This window comes from Haemaphysalis longicornis, unplaced genomic scaffold (assembly GCF_048455015.1).
Source record: "Haemaphysalis longicornis isolate Haplotype H1 unplaced genomic scaffold, Haemaphysalis longicornis Haplotype H1 scaffold_7, whole genome shotgun sequence".
NCBI lineage: Eukaryota > Metazoa > Arthropoda > Arachnida > Ixodida > Ixodidae > Haemaphysalis > Haemaphysalis longicornis.
The window spans coordinates 136,002,526-136,027,979 of NW_027526422.1; the positions used below are offsets into that span (position 1 = coordinate 136,002,526).

Genomic DNA, 25,454 nt, shown 5'->3' on the forward strand with positions numbered 1-25,454 from the left:
TTGAATCTTCGAAATAAACATTCATATTTGTGCCTGTATACAATCGGAGGCATTTGACTAAGATTTGTGACCATGAAGGCACGTTGATATGGAACCAGTATATTAAGGGCCCGACGAACATTGAGCCAGGGCCCTCTCGAACCTGCACGTCAAGGCGTCACATGGCTTTCGGATCGGTACGCCCATACCCCCGTGTTTGGCTGTGACTCTTTCGGCTATCGAAAATTTACCTAGTCACACAGACAACTGGATGGGCACAAACGCATATTAACAATTACGTTCAAATATTTGTGCTTCTCATATAGGAATGAAGCAGCTATAACCGACGCTGTTTGCGATTTCTGTGCCTCTCGGCAAAACGGCTTTTGTTTAATGTACTTGGCCGTTTTTCAGGTGGCCTTCCGCTTGCTTTTTTTTTTTCGACCAATGCGATCTGTCTTGCACCCACTTTTATGCTGAGGTGCTCAACCCAATGTATTCCGCAAATGGCTTTCGTTTGGAGCAATGTGTGGGCAGTTCTTTGCCCTTTTATTGCTGGGCGCGAAAGACTTGGCTATCGTGAGATGTAATCAAGCGTAGACAGATATCACGGTTCACATAGACACACGTGCTCCGGTGAAGGTCAATGCGAAGTCCGGCGTATTTCTTGACAGAAATAAACCCAGCGGCCACTGACACACTGTAGCTCATTTTTTATGCGGCTGAAGCACAGGGTGGTACCGGCAGGGTTGCAGGCTTAGTTGTTGTTTTCGTCAAAAGTAGAATTTTTTCTCTCCGTCTCTCGTTTTCCTCCTCCAATCCTTCTAGTACCCCCGCAGCGCCAGACCCATGTCGTTTTGTATAAAAAGCTGCTCCACCGGCAATGAAATCAGCAGTTGGACCACAGCAGCTGAAAGAGACCATGGTAAGAGCGTCAACTGGCGAAGCCCCAGTCATTTTCTCAGTCCCAAACTATCGAAAGGTGTTTCCTTTAATTAGTTATATAGCGAGAGACGTAGTTTGCAAAGAACCTAACAGAACGTTTTTGTTTGAATTCAGATAGGTAACTCTTCATAAAATGCCAAATGCATTATTGATGATCCAAGGGCTTTTCGACCACAACCTTCATTATTTTCCATATTATTGTGGCACACAGCGACCAGGCAACTTTTATTATAAGGTTTGGCTACGGTTTGGCGCGTTTTCCACTGAAACACGTGTTCAGCACCACATAAACATTTCAGTTTTCCCTCTTCCAAGCAGGGTATACCTAGAAAATCATCGTATTTAAAGTCTTCGTTGAAAAACAACGTCACTTCGTCATATCGTTAATTCCATTATCCATAGAAAAGCAGATGTTTTTCTGAAGTTTTAATTTCTACCACTTCCAACCGATATGCTTCATTAGGAGAGCCAAAGCATATTCTCGTCAAACCACAGCCGAGACATCACGCATGTCGACCGCAGATAGAATGCCAGCTGAAGATGTCACGGCATAACGACGAGTGACCCGCGTAATTACTAAATAGGCATTCGAAACTTTGTGTATCTATGTGGGGTTTAGACGAGGAGTTCCCCGCGTAATTATTAAATACGCATTCGAAGCTTTCTGTATATATGCAGATTTAAGACTATGTGCATGGGGAAACAGGGGAAAATGGTCAGACTCTAGCACCTATTACATCCCCACACGTACCTATCATTCATATTTTCCGATTAGCTATCATCCAAGGGCCTCTTAATTTTGGTACGACTGATGCATTTGAAATAGCCGAAAAACGCTGCCGTAAATAGTGCTGAGCAGTGGTAACTATTGGCACGCACAACCAAGGCTAGTAGTTTACTGCTGGTCTAGGCAAAAGTAAAAGCCTTTTGCTTTGGCGTGATTACCCAGCAGACGAAGCGACGGGGTGTGTCGAGGTTACGTCCATTGGGTTAAATTTCCGGGGAAGTGTTGTTACTTTGGAGATTCAACTGCGGGAATTCTTTCCTTATCCTAAAAAAATGTGCCCGCATTCGGCTTAATGCAACACTTCATGCAACTCATTCTGCCAGTAGAAAAACAAACCACAAACCCTGCGAGGAAGAGCCACCAGCGAGAAAAAAGGTTAGCCAAATGAATGCCGAAACTATGCACTTTCTCTCATCTTCGTATGAGATTCTAAGTGCCTGTGCCGGGTCGTGCTTTATCATTTATCAGCTTTGCAGCATTCTAAAATTTTCTATGGGTCTCACTTATGAACCACTTTTGTACGATGTTTAAAACGTAGTTTGTAACGTATCAGTCGCGCCAAACAACAAACCTTGCGTTATGGTGCAATTCTGTTACTGGGTTTCACATGTTCCACGTGGGTCTCCCTGGTAGTTTTATAAGGTGGCAATCAGTCTTGCTGATCAATAAAATACCATTTTCCGAGCCAGTGAGTCATTCCTTACATTTTTTCGAGAAACATGGAACGCGAACTATTAGGTAAATGATTTCATCCAAAAAGTATCTAGGAAAAAATCCTAATTCCTCCACATACATTTGAGCTGCTCCGAAGAATTATAATTTTCTCGGGCGCAAAGTGCTGTTTTAATTTTTTGTTAGAGCAAGAGTAACATATTTAATATTGGCAAATACACTGCATCGTTAGGTTGTGGCCCGCTAACGCTGGAGAGATCTTTCATATTTGTGCAACAGTGCCGTAGCCTGCTATTAAGAAATGCACATGGCAAAAAATTATCTTAACTCCTTTACTATAGATCAGTAGTGGTTGGCGACCGCTCCATATATATCTGTAATTTCTCCCGAAATGTTTTGCAACGTTTTTACAAGTTATTAGAGAAGCATACAGCAAGAAAATGTTGCTGACTTACCCATTTATCCCAGGCTTAACGACAACCTTAACAATGCTACACCAGTTCAAGTGGCATGGCTACTAACGGGAATTAAAAGTACATTAACATTTTGAGTCGTAACATGGTATTCCACTACGTAGCTCCCACTGTAAACAGAAGGAAGAATGACCAACAATTGTTTTCAGCATTTTGGTAATTTACATTTGCGGTACCAATTATCGTATAATAATCGCCGTGACGGATGCTACGTGAACACTGGTTTTATGATTATTTCGCCTTACATTCAAAAACTCAGTTCGTACGATATGTATCGCTTGTACGGTGAGAAGTACTAAAAACAAACTGCGTCAGCATATTTTAGACTCGGTACAGCCTCTTTTATAACAGCGTCTTTGCAGCCGCAAAAACAAAAATTGCGTTTTAATGGTTGGCAAATTCTATGCCGACATTTTGCGAAAATGCCTTCTGACCTAAGAATCTTCAATGCTAAAACATGCATTCCATTGTACAGCGAGAATTCAAACATTTAAGCTCAGATATTTCCCGTGACAAGTATGTAGCACTGTGGGTGGCTTACACTTAAAAGATATTTTGTTTCGCGCCCCACATTCTCCTGTACACCACGTTAAAAGGTGCGCTAGAACCGCACATGCACATGAAAAAGGTGCGAATAAGAGGGTTGCGCTAAACCCAAACAAGGGCGCTTTCCGCGTGCGACTGAACCGAAGCAGATTCTTTCCTACATTACAGATAAATGAATCATTATCAAGAGACCGCCTTACGTAATATGACAGTCAAGATGACTTAAATAAAACCGCTTTGCCGAAGGGACGAAACAGACTCACGCAAATCCTCCCAGGACATTGTGGGCATAAACGCTAAGCGGACTATGTACTTTCAAGTAGTTCCTGTATTCTGTTCGCCCACCTTGACAACACAACACAAATACAAACCAGCTTCACGAATCTCATTCTAGCTACCACCTTCACATCTACAGCTGAAACTAAAGTTCTTTCCGTATCACATTTTTTTTTTTCCAGATTCGCGCCTGCATACTCCTCGCCCTGGCCACCAGCGCCCTCGCTGGCTACACCGGATTCCCTGCATACGGCTTCGGCTACGGCCTTGGCCACGGCCTTGGCTACCACGGCCTCGGCTACCACGGCCTCGGCTATACCGGCTATGGCCTGTCTCACTACGGCCTTGCCCATGGTGTGGGTTACTCTGGTCTCGGCCTCGGCTACGGCTTCGCCCCAGCCGTCGGCTACCCCGTCGCCACTCCAGCTGTCTCCAAGACCGTGTCCACCTACCACGCTGCTCCAGCCGTGGCCGCCGTCCACCACGCTGCCCCAGTTGCCACCTACCGCGTTCCTGCCCCAGTGGTCTCTAAGACTGTGTCCACTTACGCCGCTGCCCCAGTCGCCACCTACGCTGCTGGCTATCCCACTTATCCCGCCGTGACCAGTGTCGTCCGCCCGGCCGCAGTCGTGGCGGCTGCCCCAGCTGTCACCACCACCACTGCCGTCCACCACGCCCCAGCTGTGGCCACCGTTGCCCATGCCGCTCCAGCTGTGCGGTCCTACGGGTTCACCCATGCCGCCCCAGTCGTCGGCACCTACGGTGTCGCCCACGCCGCCCCAGTCTACGGCTATGGTGTTGGCCACTACGGCTATGGTGTCGGCCACTACGGATTCGGACATGGTCTTGGCGCCTACGGCCTGAACTATGGCTATGGCCTCGGCTCTCCCTTCCACTACACCGCCCTCCTTCGCAAGAAGAAGTGTAAGTACTTGAAGTGTGCATTTTTTTTTGTTTTAGTATTAGGAATTCGAAAAGAGATAGAAGAGTAGGGAACACCATTCCTGTTTTTTAATTCTACGTATTCGCAGTCGAGTAGGGGCGTTCTCATATAATTAAATGTCATTTGATGGGAAAGACTGTAGTAGTTAACGTTACTTTGCGTAATGGTCTATTAGGGCCAGGGAGAAGCCATGCCAAGAGCGACACAGCCATACAATGTCAATGTGTAACGTAAAAACCAATTTTTTGTTCAGAAATTTATATTCAGTTCTTTCTAAGTAATTCGCGGATACCGTGCATGGAGGTGGGACGAGTAGTAATAAAGAACCTTCGTTCTTTTTCAGAAATTCCTCTGCCTCCGGTGACCACGACCATCTGGAAGAAATGAGATGTGAAGGCCGCTCACCAAGATCTACGTTCTCGCGGCCGTTACCACATCATAAAAAAGAGGCGAAAATAAAAAATTACCATGTTGAGTTAGTGTCGCTGTGCAATTCTTTCGGTTGTATAATTGAGCAGCGAAAAGTGAGAAGGATAGGCCTGGTATAATTAGGTTCCAGCCCCCCCAATTCAAATATGCAAGCCAGCGTTTTATATATTGCTTCCAGCATCACGAATGGCACATCCAGGAAAGATGGTATGACCTCCTGTCGCCAATTTCAGCATTTGTGCGTGTGGTGTCACAAAGTCGTCAATCGAGAAACACGATTCCAACTCAATACAAAGATAACTTATTATTATTTAGCAATACAATCCAAACCGCTAGGCTTTTCATAACCAAGTCCGCAAATTCTATACTACGATGGAACTCACATTTGCGTTCGTTTATTGATGGTACAATACAGTTTTGAATGTGCGACTTTCTTTACAAAACCGTACCTGTTGGGCCTCTGTTGCTGAAGTTAATAACGTTTATTTTACTTTACTTGAAATCCGTTTTCCTTTCAAGATTTTGTGACGTCACCAACCAAAATGCCCACATACGCGTCAGGAGTTCATGCCAGCGTGCCTGGATGTCAGGAACGACGAGTGTCGTCCATTGAAAGTCTTCTGTCACCCTTTTCACGTAACACACCTTTCTCTCACGCACTCCCACCTCTCACGCTCTTCTCTTCCAGTCTTTCACGCCCACCTCTAAGTACCGTGACGGTTTACTGAAGCAAATTCAATTATCCAATGTTCCACTGCTAGCGCTCCATTCCCGAGAGCCTTTTATTCCTTTGGGACTACTTGGAATGCCACTACAATATCGAGGCTCGGGCGCCTGCGGATTTTGTATTTTTGCTGAGAACAATGCTTTCCACGCGACTTTCATTATTTGCCATTGAAGAAACCTAAAAGCCACGTACTTTTATTTAAAATAACACAGTTAATACCACTAATGTATGGATGTATTGCTTTAAATGTGCCAAATTGTTTCCCCCGAACAACGTTGACAAGCATTAAATGTGCATAGAATTAGTGGCTTGGAAATGTTTTGGTAATAGAAGCGTCTGGTTCAGGAATTCTGCGGAGTTTTTGCCCGTTGGCTGAATCGAGGAACAGACAGACAGACAAACAGACGAAACATTTCGCGTAGCCCAAGAAACACTATCGTTTTCAGAATCGTTGCTTCATGCAGAAAAGCAACAAATGCGGATATAAAACGGTGTTTACGGCAGTTGTAGCAAACATTCGCCTATAAGTATTTATAGTGGGACGCCTGGACGAAAAACCCTCCGAACAGTGCCGCAAGTATTCATAGATTTAGTAAATGAGGAGCAATAATGATAGAACTGCGTAAAACTTGAAGCAAGTGGTACGTGAAATAAACAAGCCATAAAATGTTACAAAGCGTAAAAGAATGCACAAGCAGGTAACTAAAGTCTGCAAAAGCAGAAAAGTAGAATTGATATTGAAAGAAGCACGAAAAGCCACTACCTAAATAGATCTAAACATGAGTAGCGAAAACACTGGGGTTTTGGAGGAATAATTAATAAAACATGTGAAACATATTTGCAAATAAACCACGCTCATCTGCGCAGCCATAAAGGAGCCATGAAAACAAAACACAAGTTGGTTTAATTCGAAAGATTTCGTGTTTTATAGTGCCCCCAGTGCTTGTCCGGATACATACGATGCATTATTCGCTGATGAATTATTCATCCTAACTTAAAATTATAATTTTTCCCGCTGACCCGTGTTTTCGTGGTCTGCAATTACATCACAGGAGCTGACCGCTCTGCAGCCTAGAATGCCTTGATTAACGCGTCTACCGTACCGGTTGGAGAGACGTGTATGCTGGTGCCGCCATTTTGGGTCACACGCTCGCCACCAAAGCAAGTCATTGTATTAAAACCGCGCTAAAAGTATCGCCGCAATGCAGTTTACTGGCGAAGTTTGAATCATCTTATCTTTTTCGCGTTGCTGGGTCTCGTGGGACACGAAAAGAACAACGCGTTGAGCACATTGACCCAACTGCGGAACCGCGGGAACATTTAAAGGATGTCTGCTTCCTGTACGGCGGCGCTGGCTTCGAGCTACCCTGCGGCGGCGTTCGCGCGTTTGTTTACGTTACTGAACCTAGATGGCACCACCATACCGTGACAAGCCGTTTTCTGCCATTGGTTTGTTTTCGACCGTATTTAAACCTGGCTTGTTTTTGTTCTGGGAGAAAACCGTTTCGTGAAACATAGTGCTCGCTCGGCGAATATGGTCACGTAAGACACTGTTGGTTGCGTCAATCGGCAGTGTCGTCTGAGACCACTCCAAAGCCCCGCAGTGCTGTGCTGCTAAACCAAGCATAGTGCGCGCAGTGCCAACAGCAGTACGCATCAGCACTTCTATGTTTACACTTGCTTTCGTAACTTCCACTGTTTGTCCCACCATTCTTATTTCTTTAAAAAGAATGTGCCCTACATTTAAGTTTAAATAGCTCGTTCTGCAAGCTTATCAGGTTACACTAATTTGTGTTTGCTTTTGCTGGCCTCCGCCAATCGCAGAGCAGGCTGGTAGGGCATCATACTTGTGTTGCCGGAAAGGAGCGAGTGGGTCGCACGGCCGATCCCTTTTTTTACTAATTATATAGCTTATTTTGAGCGACGTTTACGTTATAACTAGTGTAAGTATGATTCTAACAAGGCCGTCTTTTGAGTGAACCAAACTTACGTTTTCTCTTCACGGCTCCTTTAAATTTCTGGAGCATGTGTGAAGATTTCTTGTGCAGATGAGCAAGATGGGGGCGCGTAAATTAATCCCGCTGCTGCTTTCGAAAGCACAGTAGCAAAAAAAGAACTAAACTCCACTGAACACACCGTACATATCGGTTTCATGAAGACGGCGAGAGAGAGAGAGAGAGAGAGAGAGAAAGAGAGAGAGAGAGAACTCTTTAACATGTGCTGGAGAGGTCAGCTCTGCTAGCGGCAGTGCTTGTTACGCCAGATGTGGGTTACAAGGCAGTTAGGTAAATGTGAGAGATTGGGAAGTCAACAATTAGCGAGAAAACAATTAAGAAATGTCACGCAATGAAATGCAATAAATAAAGCTGTATATAAAGTTGAGTAAAAAATTGAACGAATGTTACAGAGGACGCACAAAGTGCCTAGCAACAAAAAGCACAAAAAACGCACATGATGACGCAAACGCACACAGGTATAGCTATGGACACAATTCAAGAATTACAAAATGTTCTCTAGTCCAGAATCCCGCAGAAAACGCAGGAGAATTTTTTTCCCAAAAGAGTCATTGTTGTTGTCCCAGCGAACAAGAAAGGGACACCAGTGAAGCTTTGCTCCAGGTTGTACACGAGACAGGCAGCTAGCTAGCCGCTATTGCTCGCGCAGCGGGAAATCGCGGGAAGATACGGAACAAGTTCTCGGTAGTATCGCGCACAGCTCACGTGGGGCACTGTGGTGAATCTTCCCACGTAATTTTAAAATTTGAACTTCGGATGTATGCCACGTTGAGACACAGACGATGCAACACACCTTCAGACGCTTTGGTTACGTACGGTGGAAAATGGCATTTACAGAGCGGGTCAAGGCAACGCAGAGACAGATATCCGCCGCGAGGAACCTGCCCCTTGCTCAGTCCATCCAGTTTGATAGATAAGGGCACAGCCATCCTCGCGAGAGAAAGGAAGCAGTGTTGTGTTACGTAGAGACTGGCAAGCGATACCGGCCGCATCAGATGTAGTAGTGTCTGCTATTCCAGAATGACCAGGCAGCCATTGAATCACGAGTGATGGCCCGCGTGCACTAACGCACACGGCAAGCGTAATGCTGTGCCTTACTAAAGAATGGCAGTCGAAAGTCTTGCGCTGGTGAAAGAATATTCCTGCCTCAATATACAGGTATACAAGTCCGTCAGCTGCAAGAAAAAAACGTTATATATGAGCGTTAAAAGTATCTCCGATGTCATTTTTCTTTCAGCTCAATTTTTTATTACCATGCTTTATTAGGCGGCTATTTCCAGCCCGTTCTCTGTCCATCTCCAAGCAAGTGTGGGAACAGCAGGAGACAAAACACAGGACAGACAGACAGGGATGTCTCATGAATAAACGAGCCTTATGTACAAAATAACCTAATAGCAATACTGAAACCCAAAAATCCCAGAAGCATGTTTTATTATTCCGTCGGTCTGGCGGGACATCACTCGGTGTTTTTAATGTAAGAAAGCGAAGAAAGAAATTGACGAGACTGTCGGCTTGAGTTTTTAATTGTACTACTACCAAAACCTCAATAGTTACGAAAACCACGATCACGTTGTTAAAGCAAAACGGTATGCAGCCTTTGGTGGAGTTTTCAAGTAATTGTGCACACCATTTCCACGAAAGAAGTTGACATGAGTACCTTGCGGCTGCCGTCTTCATTGTTGTTTTTGTAAGTTTTACTACGTTCTTTAGAGAGCATATGCTGTTTGAGTGAGTGAGTGCCAAATGAGTGAGTGAGTGAGTGAGTGAGTGAGTGAGTGAGTGAGTGAGTGAGTGAGTGAGTGAGTGAGTGAGTGAGTGAGTGAGTGAGTGAGTGAGTGAGTGAGTGAGTGAGGGAAGAGCAGGAGTATTTGGTGAAACGACGAAAGTAGTCATAAAATAGAAAACGACGCTCTTCCTCTCCATGGGAGACCAACCCTTGACCTACGCGCGCAAGAAGAGTAAGAATTCTTGCATGAAGAATAGATTCCCTTTAAGACGAACTTTAAGCACCAGGCTGACTGGTTTGTATCATGAGAAGTTTTTATAACACAAGTACCCGGAGGGTCAAACCGGTACCGCGAACCGAACCGAAACCGTAATCTAACCGATATTTTGTCCGGAACTGAGGACGATCACGGACAGTTATTTTGTAGCACACTGAACTGAAGCGAAGGTGAACCGAAAAAAAAAATAAAAACCGGTTACCGGTTTATGAAGAGATGTTTCGAAACTCCACTTGATATGGGGCGGTGAGTGTCATTCGGGGAGCTTTCTTCTTTACACACAATCAGCTTCATGATCGTACACGGCCTTCTACCCTTGGATCAATCACAACACTATCAACGCCCTCCGTATTGCAATCGTTGGTTGCTGCTGGTCGTGCGCATAGGAGATATCACACTCGACTCCATGCAGGCGATTTGAAATATAGGCTTTGCGCTTCCAGGTGGTACAGGTCTCGCTGCTACTTATGCAAACATTTTACTTCCGTACAAAATAGACTTTAAAATAACAAGGAATAGATTTTTAATAAGTGTCTTCCATAATATTGTAGTTTACTTTCATACATAGCGCCATAACCAAATACTTAAATTTCAATTTTTTAACCCAATAAACTTTGTTGGCAGAGCAATAGCGTCTTGTGTATGGGAGCACGCAATGGGTGGATAAATAAAACTTCTGTAAATAAATAAAAACAGAGGATGGTGACAACACCGTGGCTTATAGCATTTTCCGGCGTCCTTGTCACGGCCAAAACTAGCATCGATGGTTCGGTGCTGACCACCGCGCCCACCCACAGCTCTGATTAAGGTCATTGCAGACTGCTAGGAGGGGGGTCCTCGGTGCAGCTGAACAATATATGAGCTAAATCTTCTCTTTCGCTTTTACACAGGGAATATTAGAATTTGTAAGCTCCTGAATAAATCAATGATAATTTACAGGGGTTAGAAATTGTACTAGTTCAATTTGGAGCTACCACCAGGTAGCTTGGGAATATTGTTGAAGCATTTGTCAGGGAGGGGATATTTGTGTTTGTCTTGAGTATAGTCATACATTATTCATGGTAGGTTTTTTTGGCGTTCTATGGCCGATCTGAGGGAGGAGTGACCCACTGCCCGGTTAACGAAATATCATGGACCCTCTGCTTAGCAACAACGATGGTTGAACGCAAAGCTTTCCCGTGATGGATTCTTTGTTTGGCCAATACCACACTGCGCGTATGTTCTGCTGTGGATGTACACACCATTTTTCTGGAATACCCACTGTAACTCTCGGGTGTGCACTCCGTACGCCTAACGCTTGGGCTTTGGGTGTAGGGCGCTAATAGGTACCTCCTGCTGGGCGTTCAGCGCCAAAGATATATGTAATATATTATCAGCATAGTAAAAAGTCGAAATCTGTCCTCAATTGCGGCTTGCTGTCGCTGCCAGCTGTAAGGGTGGTGGGAGCTCCCTCAAGCGCTTTCGCTTTTACTCTCTCCTCTCCTTCAATTGGATTGATGTAAATAAAGAATATTATATCTGGTATCCCTACATCATTTTTAAAGCAAAGCTTTCTAGCTCTGCCAGCCAACAGTTCTTTCGTTGAGTGCGGGACAACAATATCCCGATGCGGCGGAGGCGGCGGTGGGGGGGGGACGAAGAGAGTGCGGAGGGTTTCATTCACGGAGCACACTGTAAATGGCGTGGCGAATTTACAAAGCGTTCCCCGAGCGGAATTGCCTGCTCGCCGGCGGCGGCGGTGGCGGTACGGCTTTGTCGTCTGCTTTAGCGACGGTTGTTTTGGGCCTGTCGGGGCTCATCTTCGCGTCCCTTGCGCGCTGCCTTCGCACGGCTTGATTAACTTGTTCTACAAGACCTCCCGGGTCACCCGCACCCGACGGAATTATGTGGTCATACGGCAAACGTACGTTAAGGATTAGTTTGCAGGGCGGGAAAACAAAATGTAGACACCACATACATCTGCCCTCTAGAGAAACGCTACCTTTTGGGCAGTGCTTGACACAAATGGGACTCCGTTTTCTAAATTGGTGAATACCAATTCGGTTGGGTTTTAAGAGGTATTACACAGGACGAAAGTAGCAACGAGTTCTGATAAATTGATGTCATAAAAGTTCCCACAGCGCTCTCACTAATGTCAAACTTACTAAACTAACTGGTTTAAACTGGTATAAATGGGAATGAGTAAATTCACATGTGGAATTGTTTCGGTGTCTGCGCTTGTGTCTCACGGTGGTGTAGGCCCAAGCTAGCACATCAGGATGGCTAGGTTCCGCTGTCTCACCCTTCGAAAGACGCTCCTCTCCGTTTTATTTCCCCCAAATCACGGCCGGGCTACAGCGGCGGCGTCTGCCGCTCTACCCCGGTCATGACCGATGCTGCTGCTGCGTTAGGGACGCGGCCCCCGCGGATTACAGGTAACGGGCGGCAGAATGTCTGGTTTCGCTCTTTGTAGAGCCACGTGTGGTAATTCAAGTGATGTGTCATGGCCAATTGTTGTCGGTGTCGTTTAAAGTTTTGCTTTCGAATTACCTTCACAGCGTGGATTGGAGTCATTTTTTTTTTCATTGAAGCATATTTCAAGGGTTTCGCAACAATTTCATACTTCAATATCTGTGTCGTTCTATTAAACAGAAAGTGACTGAATTTTTTTGTTTTGGGATGAAATTAAAACACCGCAGTTTGGCTGAAAATTATTCTTAGACAATTGTCAACGACCCAATTTATTATTGTTGTTAGCGTTTCCTCTGCGCAAGCTTCCAGAGTGGTCCTTGGGCTACCTGAAAAGAAGACACTGCTATCATCTGCATATATTATACAGGGTGTCTGAGCTATCGTGCACCAAGATTTTAACAAAGAGCAACGGCGTTGCTCCAAGAAAACATGGTGCCTAATTTTTCCAGTACCGTGAAATAGCATCCACTATTTTTCTATATTAAGATTTATAATTTTTGTAATTCTTAGACCAGAAGTACGGTCTCAATCAATGAAGTGTCAATGAGGCACTTGTAGGCATTCACCAGTCGCCCCTAACTACGATATTTCCGGCGACGTCCAAATTGTGTGCTCAATTATTTTGACCGACAAAGAAACCCCGCCAAACAGGAAAAGTTCCACGTGACGGCGCTCCCGAGGTTCCTTCCCAAATTACAGTTCGTGTATATAGCTCCCCAGTTCTTGTATATCGCTTAGCGCAAGTCGCTTAGTCTGACTGCCACATGCCGCGGGTTCCAGTTTGATAGGAAATCCCGCTTTCGGTGCTGTGCACAAGACCCCGTATATAGTCAGTTCTGCTCCAGCTTTACTAAATAAGCTACACCCAAGAGTACTGCCAATGTAAATGTAACTGGTAGGGAAGCTTCCATAGAAGCCCATACGTTAAGAAAATGGCGGCTCGTAAGCTGCTCGTGGGGCTTAGCGCCATCTCTGTGAGGAAAGAACACTTCTGGCGGAACAAAAATATAAACCGAATGTGACGCAAGATCCGATGAAAAAGTGGCGTCATTTTGGTGGCATTAGCGCGAAAAGTTTACTTTAAAATAGCTTTAACAGGCGTCTGTTCGCTGAAGGCTGATCTCGTTGCCACCCGACGCAAGTTCGCAATCCCTTGAAGAGTGTGCTTCAAGTTCACGCCAGCTTAACTACGGACTCGTGAATAGAGAAACGTGCTTAAGCATAATGCCGTATGATTCGCCCCGGTGTTGATAAAAACATCTTGTATTTTCTCTGAAACTTCTGTATTCATGTCTTCAAGTGCTTTAAAAACAATCAGTCTTACCATGATTTTAGTGGGTGGCAAACCGGAAACCGGGCACGTACGCCCCCCCCCCCCCCCCCTCCCCCTTTCGGAATTTTTTTTTCTGCCATGGGATACAGAGCACAAAATGACACTCGACCACTCTGCCCGCCCCACCCTTCATGTAAATAACGTGCCCCCTCCCCACCCGGATACAAATTTCTACCAATGCACTGCCGGGCTGTTTAACTGCGTCGCACATACGCAGGTTGCGTGCGTGTCTTAAGTGTATATCAAGGTTATATAATGCTTGCTCGGTTTGTTTGCTTCTGTTCTAAGAGAAAAAAATAACACGTAGTCGTGCTATAATCAAGACATTTGAATTTTATTCCGGGATAAACGTCAAACTTTATCACACTGTACAAAATGAACACATATACAAATAAGTACAAAATTTTCGTGGGCACTACATGCATTAAGATATTCTTTACGCACAGAAAAATTGACTTTCCCTGTAACCCATAGCATTATGAGCAATGGAAGCCTCAACAGCAGAACTACTTCGAAACAAGAGAAAAGGACTAGGCACTGCATCTTGACGCATAAAACCGGGCCACAGGAGTGCCGACTCACGAAAGTGCAGCGAGCACACCACTCTGAACCGCAGCTGTTCCGGCGTCTTATCAAGTATACATGGGCTTCTACAGAACTTCACCCAGGATTCACGACTGCAATTTCCTGGTTTCATTGGTTAAACAAGTGTCGCAAGAGATAAGTAAAAAGAGAAAAAAATTGATCAATGCAAAAGAAAGCAAAGGCAGTAAGTAAAAACACATAGCAGGAAAGAGCAGCACAACACAGTACTGCGATGGAAATTTTGCTTTCGCATACAAGCTCGGGTAGCAACGATCATTACAAGCATCGTAATACAATAGAGAAGGCACTGATATACACAATAAAGCGAATCGATTGAATTCGAGTGGGAATACGCTAAGAAGTCCTAGAGCAATTGACACCACTTGCTCCTAGCCACCTTGAGGTAAAATGAGGAGATAAATGGGACATCAGACAGCTTTAAACCCATTTTTTTCGAAGCACCACCAAGTCCCCTTGCAAAAAGTGATTCGGCAGCGACATAACAGTATAGTGTACCGTGTTCAAGCGAACTACTAAATAGTGAATTTGTAACTGCAGTAACTATAGTAAGAGTGGCGTTACACCAAGTCCAAACGATTTCAATAACTAGAATTTGATCCAAACCTGTACACATCATTGAGAAATTGCAAGATTTCACCGTGACCTTCAGTCCATGACCAGGAAAGTATGCGTCAGACCAACGGGGTCACTGGTATCCAATTATTCCCTCACTTCTACACCTTGTGACGTCCAAAATCGTCAGGTTCCATCGTCGAGCTCGCTAAAGCAGTCGATGACGCCATAAGACGGCATTGCGAGAGGCTGATCAGGCGTAGGAAAACACAGAAAACACACACCGAAGCAGGAACTCGCTCTCATGTGACCAGCCGCTCTGACGTCCGCGCAGCAGAGAGAGGGAGAGAAAGAGAGAGAGAAAGAGAGAGAGAGGAAAGGCCCCCGGAAACAAAATGGGTGCGCCCATTTGTAAACAATCATCATGTGGTGCCGACCGACCAATGAAAATCCTGGCGGCTCATAACAATGAGAGAAAAGAGTGCCGATACTCTAAAAGCCTTTATTTAGTGACGCTATTCTGCTTCACTGAGTATTTGCGGTAATGGAAGCGGCGGAGGGGGCGGCCGGTCAGCTGAAAACAGCCGACTATCGTGCGCGTTTTTTAGATGCGAACGCATCTCATTCACTCGCCGTGTCCCTGCATCCATCGGGCGTTGTCGGCGTCCACCCCTCCCCCATTCTACTCCCCGCGCCAGCTGCACCCTCCGCCGCTCACCGCCTCTCCACTCCGATAGCGAACACTCTCGCGAGGGGCATTGGATTGGGGGCCCTATTCTCGACTGCACAAATTTCCGGCAATTCAGGCAATTTTCCGGAAGTCTTTTCTGATTGGCTTTTAATTTTGGTCACGTGCTTCTGTTTGACAAAGCGGTTGAGTGTGCTGTCGTCATTTTGACGTGTTATGTCGTTTACGGACACCAGTTCTAATGTTTGCATTATTTCTCGTTACTAAAGGCGCATAATTCTTTGCCGGAAATGAAAAACCAGGTTAAATGCAGCGGACATGACAACGCAAGCCTGTCTTTGCTATTCAACAACAATACTGCTTGTAATACACACCCCCTCTGTGATTGGTTGAGAAGGAGTGACGTAATTTAAACAGTTGGCGGGAAAGATTACGTTATGCATTGGCAACTTCAGCTTGCGTAAAAATGACTTAATTCTACGTAACAGCTTGAAAATGGCGGCTGTTTTTGTCGCAAAATACAAGCAAATTAGGGCAAAATATTGCCCCGCCTTACGGCGCCCCGAAATGTGCGGCAATTTGCAGCAGGCGCAGTTTCGCTTGCGCGCTGTTTAAAGCATGTTTCCTACCGAAACAAATTATAGTTTCAACTGCTTCCAAGTCAGCGATCATGGAACATACAAATAACATGCAGTATATTGCTTTTATGTTTGGCAATGAAATAAAAATTATTTGTTTGGCGCAACCGCAACATAAGAGGGCAGTAGAAGTCTCTCCATGACAGAGAGAACCCAATGCCTGGCATTTGTCCATACTTGTCCTAGTAAGCTGTTTAGTCACATGATCGAACTCAAGAGAAAAATAACAATGAAAAGTGACAATTTAGTTCATTACAACGCTGATTGCAGTCGAGCTTGACGAATGAGTGAATCGGCGGCATCGGTGCTCTCCGCGGTTATCAGGCGTAGCGCTTCGCTGCTGTTATGTGTCATAGAAGCGATGGTCGCGGCCGTCTTTTACTGTGATCACGCCATAAACTTGTAACATAGCAGCAGAGGATGGCGTGGCGGCGATGGCGGCAGGGAAGGTGATAACGCAACAAAGCTTGCATTGAAGCAGAGAGCCCAGCTATATTAATAAAAGCGATTGAAAGAAATAAATATAGACGATCAAAAAATTTGTGTGATGTTCTTTAGCTCGACATCCGCCTTTCGCTCGCTTTTGGATCAACGTTACTCGATCGCCTTGTGGTGTTGGCGCCAAATTTGACCTCCAGAAATGTGTTTTTCTCGCCAGCCTCAGCTACCGTCTTAATTTTTATAGTACATGCCAATTGTTTTTATATCTTTCTTGCACAATATTTGATACCTTGGTAGCTATCTTTATGAGTGACTCGTCAAATTACACTTCATGTCGTCATAGCTATAGGTGCAGCACGTCACTGATTGCTTACGTCGTGCTTACGCAAAAAAACATGGGCGAAATGCCGGCAATTTGTGCAGCCGAGAATAGGACCCTAGGGCTCTGGATTCGATTCGATTGGCTTGGCTTGGCTTGGCTTGGCTTGGCTTGGCTTGGCTTGGCTTTGATTGGATTGGATTAAAGCGGATTGTGTTGAATTATGTTGCGTCATAGCCGCGGCAGACGCGCTGGCGCGGGCGCGTGCCCTCACTGTTATGCGCGCTATAAAACGCGGTGCCTGCGCCGCTCCGCTCCATCGTTCCAGAGCCGTATGACCTGGAACTCAAGATGGCGGGTGGACGCGCAACTCTGCCCCATACAGGAACTCTAGCTCAAACCATAACGCAGAGCCCTCGAACAGGCTGCCTCTGAGTTAGCCAGATTTAAATAAAGAAAAGAAAAAAGAAGAAATCGCGATCCGGTTTGTGGCGTATCTGTCACTCTTGTCACGCGAAGCTTGCTGCTGCTGCTCCTTCCTTGCAAACCATTATCAAGGTGATGCGCTCTCTCTTCGGTCGTGTGACCGGTCAAGCAGTTACCTTCAATGAGCAGATTTGAGGGTGCTGGATTTTGAAGCGGATGGGAGCACCGTCACATGGTATTTTTCATACGTCGCGGGGTTTGTTTATCACTCAGAAATTTATAAATGAGTACGCAATTAGTTCGTCGCTGCAAATACCGCAGTTTGGTGCCTCTCGTGGGTACCTAGATATGCGTCGCTGACATTTTAACGATTGGGAGACCACTTTTTAATTTAAATGTATGATTAAAATATTTAATTAAGCCAGCTTAAAGAGAAAAAGACTGACTGACCGCTACCCTACTGTCCTGGAAACATTACGCACTGGGTTTTCCTCGATTAACGCCTTTGTTCTTTTTTAAAATCTTGGCGCAACGTAGCTGGGGCACCCGGTATAATTTGCAGTTTTGTCAATGTTTACGGCCCCTATAATGTAAAGTATAAAGAGAAAAGATGCTAAAAGCATCATATGGGAACACCCGATTCAACTGTGTCTACCTCCGAATATTCATTTACGATGGCTACAAAGTGCCACCGACGTTTCAAATAAGAAATTCAAGCATGAGCTAAGCTTCAAATACCGTAATAGTTGATCTTTCAGGTGAAATTTTCTGATAGATAAGATCGAAGGCCTTCGAGAAATCAGGAAACAATCCCAGTTCTATTTGGTTCACTTCAAAAGTACGTAATAAAAATTTTTCTTGAGCAAGAAGACCAATTCAGTGGATTTCTGCTAGGGAAAACAGTAATGGGCATGACTCAGGATTTTATGGCAACCGGTATATGTGAATAGGTATTCTAGTACAATTTTTTAAACTCTTCGAGAAAACAGGCAAAACTGAGATGGGGCGAGTGTTGTCGATTTTATTAGATACAGGCAGCGTGCACCAGGACAGAGATCTTACGGTGACAACACAATACACGTTGCACTTCAGTGGTTCTCATATGCTCAATGACTTCGTTTGCAGAGGCAGCGACCGCGAATGAACTCACTCGAAGCGCCTTTTCTCTTTCGGGCGTAAACATCGCTCAAGCTGCGTGGTACGTGATTGGAGTCGAACATCTCGTAGACAGTTATGAATGCAGTCCGTGTAGCAAGCAGCCGAACGATGTTAAATAATTTCCGCCCGTTTATCTCTTCCAGAGAGGGCTGGAATGTACGTGGAGGCTGACTTCGTATTCCTAGAATTCACCATCAGTATACGGACGGCGGCGCTGGTGCGTGCACGGAGTTAATATGAACACAATAAGTGCAAAGGAACGGGGTAGACTCAGAATACAGGCTCGGCCTATACCCCTTCGCTGAGCATTTTGTGTTCCCTTGTCTTGTTTTGTCTGGGCGTAAGGTGCACGGTTTTAATTAACTACCAAGCGTCGTACACCTTCTACAACAGCTTACAGGAACTTTAGTGACCAAATCTGACGACGGCTTCTGTTGCCGCTAGTAGCTGATTTTTCCGTATTTGTGTTTCAAAGCTGCGAATGCTGCGGTGGTGACATCTACAGCGTCGCTGTCGCAGAGTTTGTTCGGTAGACTTTTTAATGTGTAGAATTTTTCCAGAGTACCCCTCCCCCCGCCATCCAGGACCGTGTAACGCCCTGCATTTCCACAAAAACGCAGATATCAGGGAAGTTCCACCTGTAATCGCTTTAACAGCGCAAATGGAGATAATTCGTCCGGCAGGCTTTAGAAACAGCAAAACAACTGGCCGTAAAAAACTCACACTGAAGAGAAGCAGCATAAGAATTGTATGCATCAGTAGATAACTCTGAATTTCTGCAGAATTTTTTCTTTTGTTTCCATTTTGTTTCTGTTGCCTTTCGGGTTTGTCGTGTGCTACAGAAACCTTCATCGTTTTGGACTATTTGACTTTAAGAAATACCACTGTCACGGCGTTTTTGTCCGCCTTCGCAAGGGCTTAGTAAAAGGCAATTTTGCTCTAAACTACCGTATTGCTGCAATCATATGCGTTTACATGGTTGTAACGGTGACACTCATTATCTGTTGATTCGCAACTGTAACTTACACACCTTTGGTTTTGCGTCTGTAACTAAAAAGGCTCTGTTCATGGTGTGTCAATGCGCAGTTGCTATTTTATAAGTCAACTTCAAAGTTCTCGGAAGGATTGTGTAGGCTTAGTGGCTTGGATGTGGCAGAGTATGCTGGCCAGCTCTCGCCCCACCACGCTGCTCTTGCTCGCAGAATGACAGAAGGAGGCCGGCCGCGCATGCAGGCCACAAATACGCCTCCTTCAACACTTACTAATGTTTTCTCTTTTTCTCTGTCTGTTTTTGTCTGCCTCTCACTGTATTAGATGGTGTTCACTTTGGTCGAAATGGCTACAACGAATACCTAATTGTGGACAGTACACTACCGGCAATATTATGGCGGGAATTGAAGACAGTTCCAGTCGTGATATTAGGCCTGTCTTCGCACATGACATTAGGCCCGGGCCGTGACATCAATTCTTCCATGTAGTGATGTAACCGTGAGGCAGGGGCTAGTGGTCATGCTCCTTGCCCATGTAGGCCCCATGGCAACGAAAAAGAGAGTGAAACAAGAGAGTGCACATGGGCGCATTTTGTGTGTTGACCGCACACACAGCTTCACCCGCCAATAACGTTTATGTCTGAAAATTTCCACGTTCTCTTTCATTAAGTTCCTTGCGAATTTTCAGTAAGTAGCACTCTGGCGGAGCGGAGAATACGAAGAAGGCAATAAGGCGTCCCTCACATTACGTGAGCAAGAACGATGATGTAACGGAACTTCTTTTGCCTAAAGTTTCCCTTAAAAAGCAGATATTTACGCACAGATCTCTCTATCGTGTCTTCCCGGTGTACGCAAAATCAATTCTTCCTCGAATCTAACAGTAGAAAAACCAACACAATGAACCCTTCAGATGAGTAATTATGGGTATCGCCGGCGGGCGTCACATAACAATTCCCGCAGTTCCTGCTGCCACATGCCCACTTTTTTACGCTATATGTTACCTTGATTACCGACACACCAATTAGTTATCCTCCCTGCTTTCGAAGACAAAAAACGAAGCGACCAAAAACAGCGCTCTCCCTCTCCGTTTGTATTTTTATAATGTTTGTGTTTCCGAGCAGCCTTTTACTATAAACCGATACCAACATGCTGAGTTTGTCCTTATTCGAAATGCAAGCAAGCCACAGTCAACAGGGTATTTACCTACATACCTCGTTCCTGCAGGCCACTGTCGTCGCCCAGTCTTCCAATTGCAATCGCATGTTAACTATCCGGTATTACCAGTTTTCATCGAATATAGAGATATTCATTTCTTTAAAAGTTAACCGACACGGTAGAATATATTTTCGGCTTTTGTAAAGGTGATCCACGTTATTTACGGGAACTGTCGTTAGATATTCATCCATTTGTTACTTTTGCGGTACCAGTGCCATACCGCTAACTCAAATTTATGTGGGAATGGTTACCCCAGTGGCTGCATATATGGCCATCGTTGGCATCAATTTTTCAAGGTTATTGTGTGCGAGAACACTTTGCAAACACAGGACGTACCTGTTGAGAAGTGTTTTCTATTTTATTGCTGGGCGTGAGAAAAATGTCGTCTTCGCAAGAATGAATCAGGCGTACACCGTTGCAAGCATACATATGACCCACACGCATGACGCTCTGAAGGTCAGTGCGGAGTCCCGCTTTATTCAGGCAGTAAACATTTCTTCGGCCACTGACACATCGCAGCTCATTCGTTATGCGGATAAAGCACAGGGTTGTACAAGCACTGTGGCATGCGCTGCTTGTATTTTGCAATCGGCGAATTCTTTCCGTCAGTCTGTATTTTTTTCCCTTGTTTCACCCTCAAACCTCTGCAGCGCCGCGCATGGGCCGCTTTGTATAAAAGGCTGTTCAAACGCCCACGAAATCAACAGTTGGACCAACAGCAGCTGAAAGAGACCATGGTAAGCAAGCTTCTACTGACCGTGTTCTAGTCCACTTAGGTATCAAGAACCATGGAATCGAAGTGAGCACCATAAGTGATCGCCTGCTAGGACGTAATTTCCTATGTTTGGAAAGCATCACTCGTGCTGAGTTAGCAGAGGGACGTTTTATTAGATAGCAGGGCACAAGCATAGGTACTACGTTAGTTTTTTGTTGAAGATCCGCTCTTACTTCTCCAAGAGGGTTCAACAAACATATGGAAGTAGGCGTTTAAACCCGAAATGTGCTGAATACAGACCATGCATCTTGCATGTGCCATATTAGGAGAGCCAAAGAATAGCCCTAAAGTGGCAGGAAATGCACATTTGTTAAGTTTAAGCCCCATTGTAACTCCGTTATTCTGATTACTACAAAACTTAGGATAACGTGTTCTGCACGTAAAATAACTCACAAAAGTAACTTTGAAAAGAAAAGTGACTGCTAGCATTGCGCAACCTTAATTCATGTACCATTAAACGTTATTTGATACTTTCGGAATATGTACCAACATTTATAATCATTGCGATAATGTAAATTTTCTTGCCAGATCATTAGAGCCTTTCTCCGTGTTTGAATTAAAATATGGTGCGACTGATACCAGCCGTGGTAACCGCCAGACCCTGCGGTCGTATGACGTGTGTTATTGCATTACAACACATTCGTGAGTGAGTGACCTGCGACCGTAATTTCAGGTGATAAAATTCTGTTATCTCTGCCCCTTCGCTTCACAAACATCGTTCGGACACCACCTCTTGATACGATCAGGTCTAGAGTAAAAAAATATTAAGTCAAAAATTCCTGACAAAACTACTGATTTTATCAAGGCGAGGATTATAGCGAAGAACTTTCTTGCAGGGCACTCGTTTTAACAGCTCCAAATCGGGGTTGACTACAGCTTTAGGGGTTGTGCAGGCGTATTCTATTTTTTTTTAATAAAAGCGATTTTTTCTTGGTCTCACGGATTGCGGCGTTGTTACCATAATCTGACTTCAGGAAAGCCAAGCTTACACAATGAAAGGGAGCATCATAATGGTGATGACCCTTCACCTGGATGCAATCTAACCTGGATCCCTAGCGTTATGAAGCCTACGTATATCCGATTGCGCCATAATAGCATTCGAGCCGCTCAGCATTTCCCTTTCGTTCGTAGCGCGCGCGTTGGCTTTCGACTTGGGCACTTTGGGTGTTGGACGATGACCATCAACAAAGGCCACGGGTGGGTAGCGGAGGGCCGCTAAGCTATCTCGTGATGAATTTGCTTGCTGTCGTCTGAGTTGTGGCTTTGACTCGAAGGCAACTTGCACTTTGAATGTTGACACATCCACTTTGACTTTCAGAAGTGTTCCACTTTCATCATTGCAGCTTTGATTTTGATTGCAGCAACGTTGGGGCTTTAACATAGTCTTTTGATTTTCGCACACATGAAATCTTCGCATTTCAACCATTGCCGTCTTTAGACGGAGGAGCTTCTGTTAATAGTTTATAGCTCTCAAATAAGGATTTCAGGAGAATTCAGTGCACGCCAATAGTGCCTGACCGTATTGTTTCTGTGGCATTGCAGCTCATAGCCCAATATCTTATTGTACGGCTATTTACACAGTGAAGCGAACTGCTAAGCGTACTTTCCATTCATATCCGATAAACACGTTCCTTTTTACTCAGTGTTTAGGAAACGTCAATACCATAGACAATTTAGCAAGCTGAAGCATAGATTACGATGTAAAAATACATGGCGTAATTGCCTTCGATAAGCATTTTATAGAAGCATGACGTTACCCAATTTATTTTCTTTGTTGTTTTTCTATATTGAGTTAGCATAAAAAAAAGCAACAATCTCAGTACAAAACGAGTAAGCTTAATCTTACCCTAGCTATACATTCTTCTTGGCACAAGGTGAAACTTTTGCTCGCTACTCCGCTTCGCAGATCCGTGCGTGCATACTCCTCGCCCTGGCCACCAGCGCCCTCGCTGGCCTCGCTGGATTCCCTGGCTACGGCCTCGGCTACGGCCTTGGCTACGGGGGCCTCGGCTACGCCGGCTATGGCCTGTCCCACTACGGCCTCGCCCACGGTGTCGGTTACTCTGGTCTCGGCCTCGGCTACGGCTACGCCCCAGCCGTCGGCTACCCCGTCGCCACTCCAGCTGTCTCCAAGACCGTGTCCACCTATACCGCTGCTCCAGCCGTGACCGCTGTCCACCACGCTCCAGCTGTGGCCACCGTTGCCCACGCTGCCCCAGTCGCCGCCTACGCTGCTGCTCCAGTTGCAACCTACCCCGTCGCTGCCCCAGCTGTTGCTAAGACCGTGTCCACTTACACCACTGCCCCAGCCGTTGCCACCGTGGCTCACGCTGCCCCAGTTGCCACTTATGCCACCGGCTACCCAACTTATCCCGCCGTGACCAGTGTTGTGCGCCCTGCCCCAGTTGCCACTTACGCCACCGGCTACCCCACTTACCCCGCCGTGACCAGCGTTGTTCGCCCTGCTCCAGTCGTGGCTGCTGCCCCCGCTGTCACCACCACCACCGCTGTCCACCACGCCCCAGCTGTGGCCACCGTTGCCCACTCCGCCCCAGTCGTCGGTTCCTATGGCTTCGCCCACGCTGCCCCAGTTGTTGGCGCCTACGGTGTCGCCCACGCTGCCCCAGTCTACGGCTATGGTGTTGGCCACGTCGGCTACGGTGTCGGGCACTACGGTTTCGGCCATGGCCTCGGTGCGTACGGTCTGAACTACGGCTACGGCCTTGGATCTCCATTCCACTACAACGCCCTCCTCCGCAAGAAGAAGTGTAAGTAATTGAAGTTGTTTTTTTTTTCGAGTGTTTTTATGAGAAATTAGGAAAACGAAATCATGATATGGACAACTTCAATTATGCATGGTCGCTATCCATTAGAGTCGTTCTCCGATAACTCAATTCCACCTGGTGGCGAAAACGTATGGCATGATTGTTCCCTTGCGCCACTGTATGTATTGGCCCTAGGAGAATCAATTTCACCAGCGACAACGCGAAATCATGTGATCGCGTACAACGAATGTTTGTTACAAAACCTATCTTCGCGTGTATCTCAGCAGTTCAACCATACTATGCACAGATTAGCAATGGGTAGTAACTGTGTATCCTTGTTTTCTTTTTCAGAAATTTCTTTTTCTCCATCCATCACGATCATCTGGAGGAACTAGAAGGTATAGACCGCTCACCTGGAGCGCAATTTTCCCTGCCGTTACCAACACCCAGAAACCCAGAGAAAATAAAACATTACCATCTCGAATGGGAATTATTCGTTGATGATTTCTTCATTTTAACTGAACACCGACGGTTGAGAAAATTGGACTGATTTGTATCATTCAAGCACGCTATTGGAACCTCAAGATAGCGCCGTTGCAGTTTCAGTTATTGTAAGTTCGAACTAAAAAAACTGAACAATAACAACAGTACCATGAAATTGGGACGCCGTAGGAATTTAAACACTTCGATGTTTGGAAAAGCCTGTGAGAACAGCCTGCTTTTTCTTCTTAACGCCGAAAATTAACAGTTATTAAGATGAAGTCCGTTTTCCTCATTGAATTAATGTGTCGACAAGGCTAAAACTGGGGTTAGTTGGTTATGCATCTTATTGAACCGCGCTGTATTAAAACTTCATCAGACATGGAAGAGCACACAAGCACGGGGCGAAGCGCGAACTAACAAATGATTTATTTTCCATTATACACACAGATATACATGAAAAGACATTGGTCTGTTGAAGTTTACATACAACGCGGTTCAAGAAGATTGTCGGTTCAAGAAGATTCAAGACGATTTGAGAGAAGTTATCGAATGAGCGCATAAAGATATTGCCAGGGGACATGGCAGAAAATGACCCATGGTGCCATAGCCTACCATCCACGTCAACGATGGCGATGACAGAGCGCACGCAGGCTGCACAACAGCCACCCCTTCTTCGTCGTAACAATATTCTTGTGTCATCGTCATATAAAACATAATGAAAGGAATAATGTAAATTAGGAAGGTCATAACTATACAAAATAAAAAGCAGCGCACACAAAACAGAACCCTGGGGTGCACCTTCATGCAATGCTTTGGTTTG

At 45.4% G+C, this 25,454-nt stretch overlaps 1 protein-coding gene across 1 annotated transcript in view; it reads left to right on the plus strand.

The window, feature by feature from the left end:
- Positions 1 to 775: 775 nt before the first annotated feature.
- Positions 776 to 25,454, plus strand: part of LOC144146556 (uncharacterized) — a 48,690-nt gene continuing 24,011 nt past the window's right edge. Inside the window, exons 1-4 of the mRNA XM_077678500.1 lie at positions 776 to 904; positions 3,861 to 4,615; positions 21,291 to 21,348; positions 23,293 to 24,154. Coding sequence (XP_077534626.1) covers positions 863 to 904; positions 3,861 to 4,615; positions 21,291 to 21,348; positions 23,293 to 24,154 — 1,717 coding nt within the window. The 5' untranslated portion in view covers positions 776 to 862. The remainder of the gene's footprint in view (positions 905 to 3,860; positions 4,616 to 21,290; positions 21,349 to 23,292; positions 24,155 to 25,454) is intronic.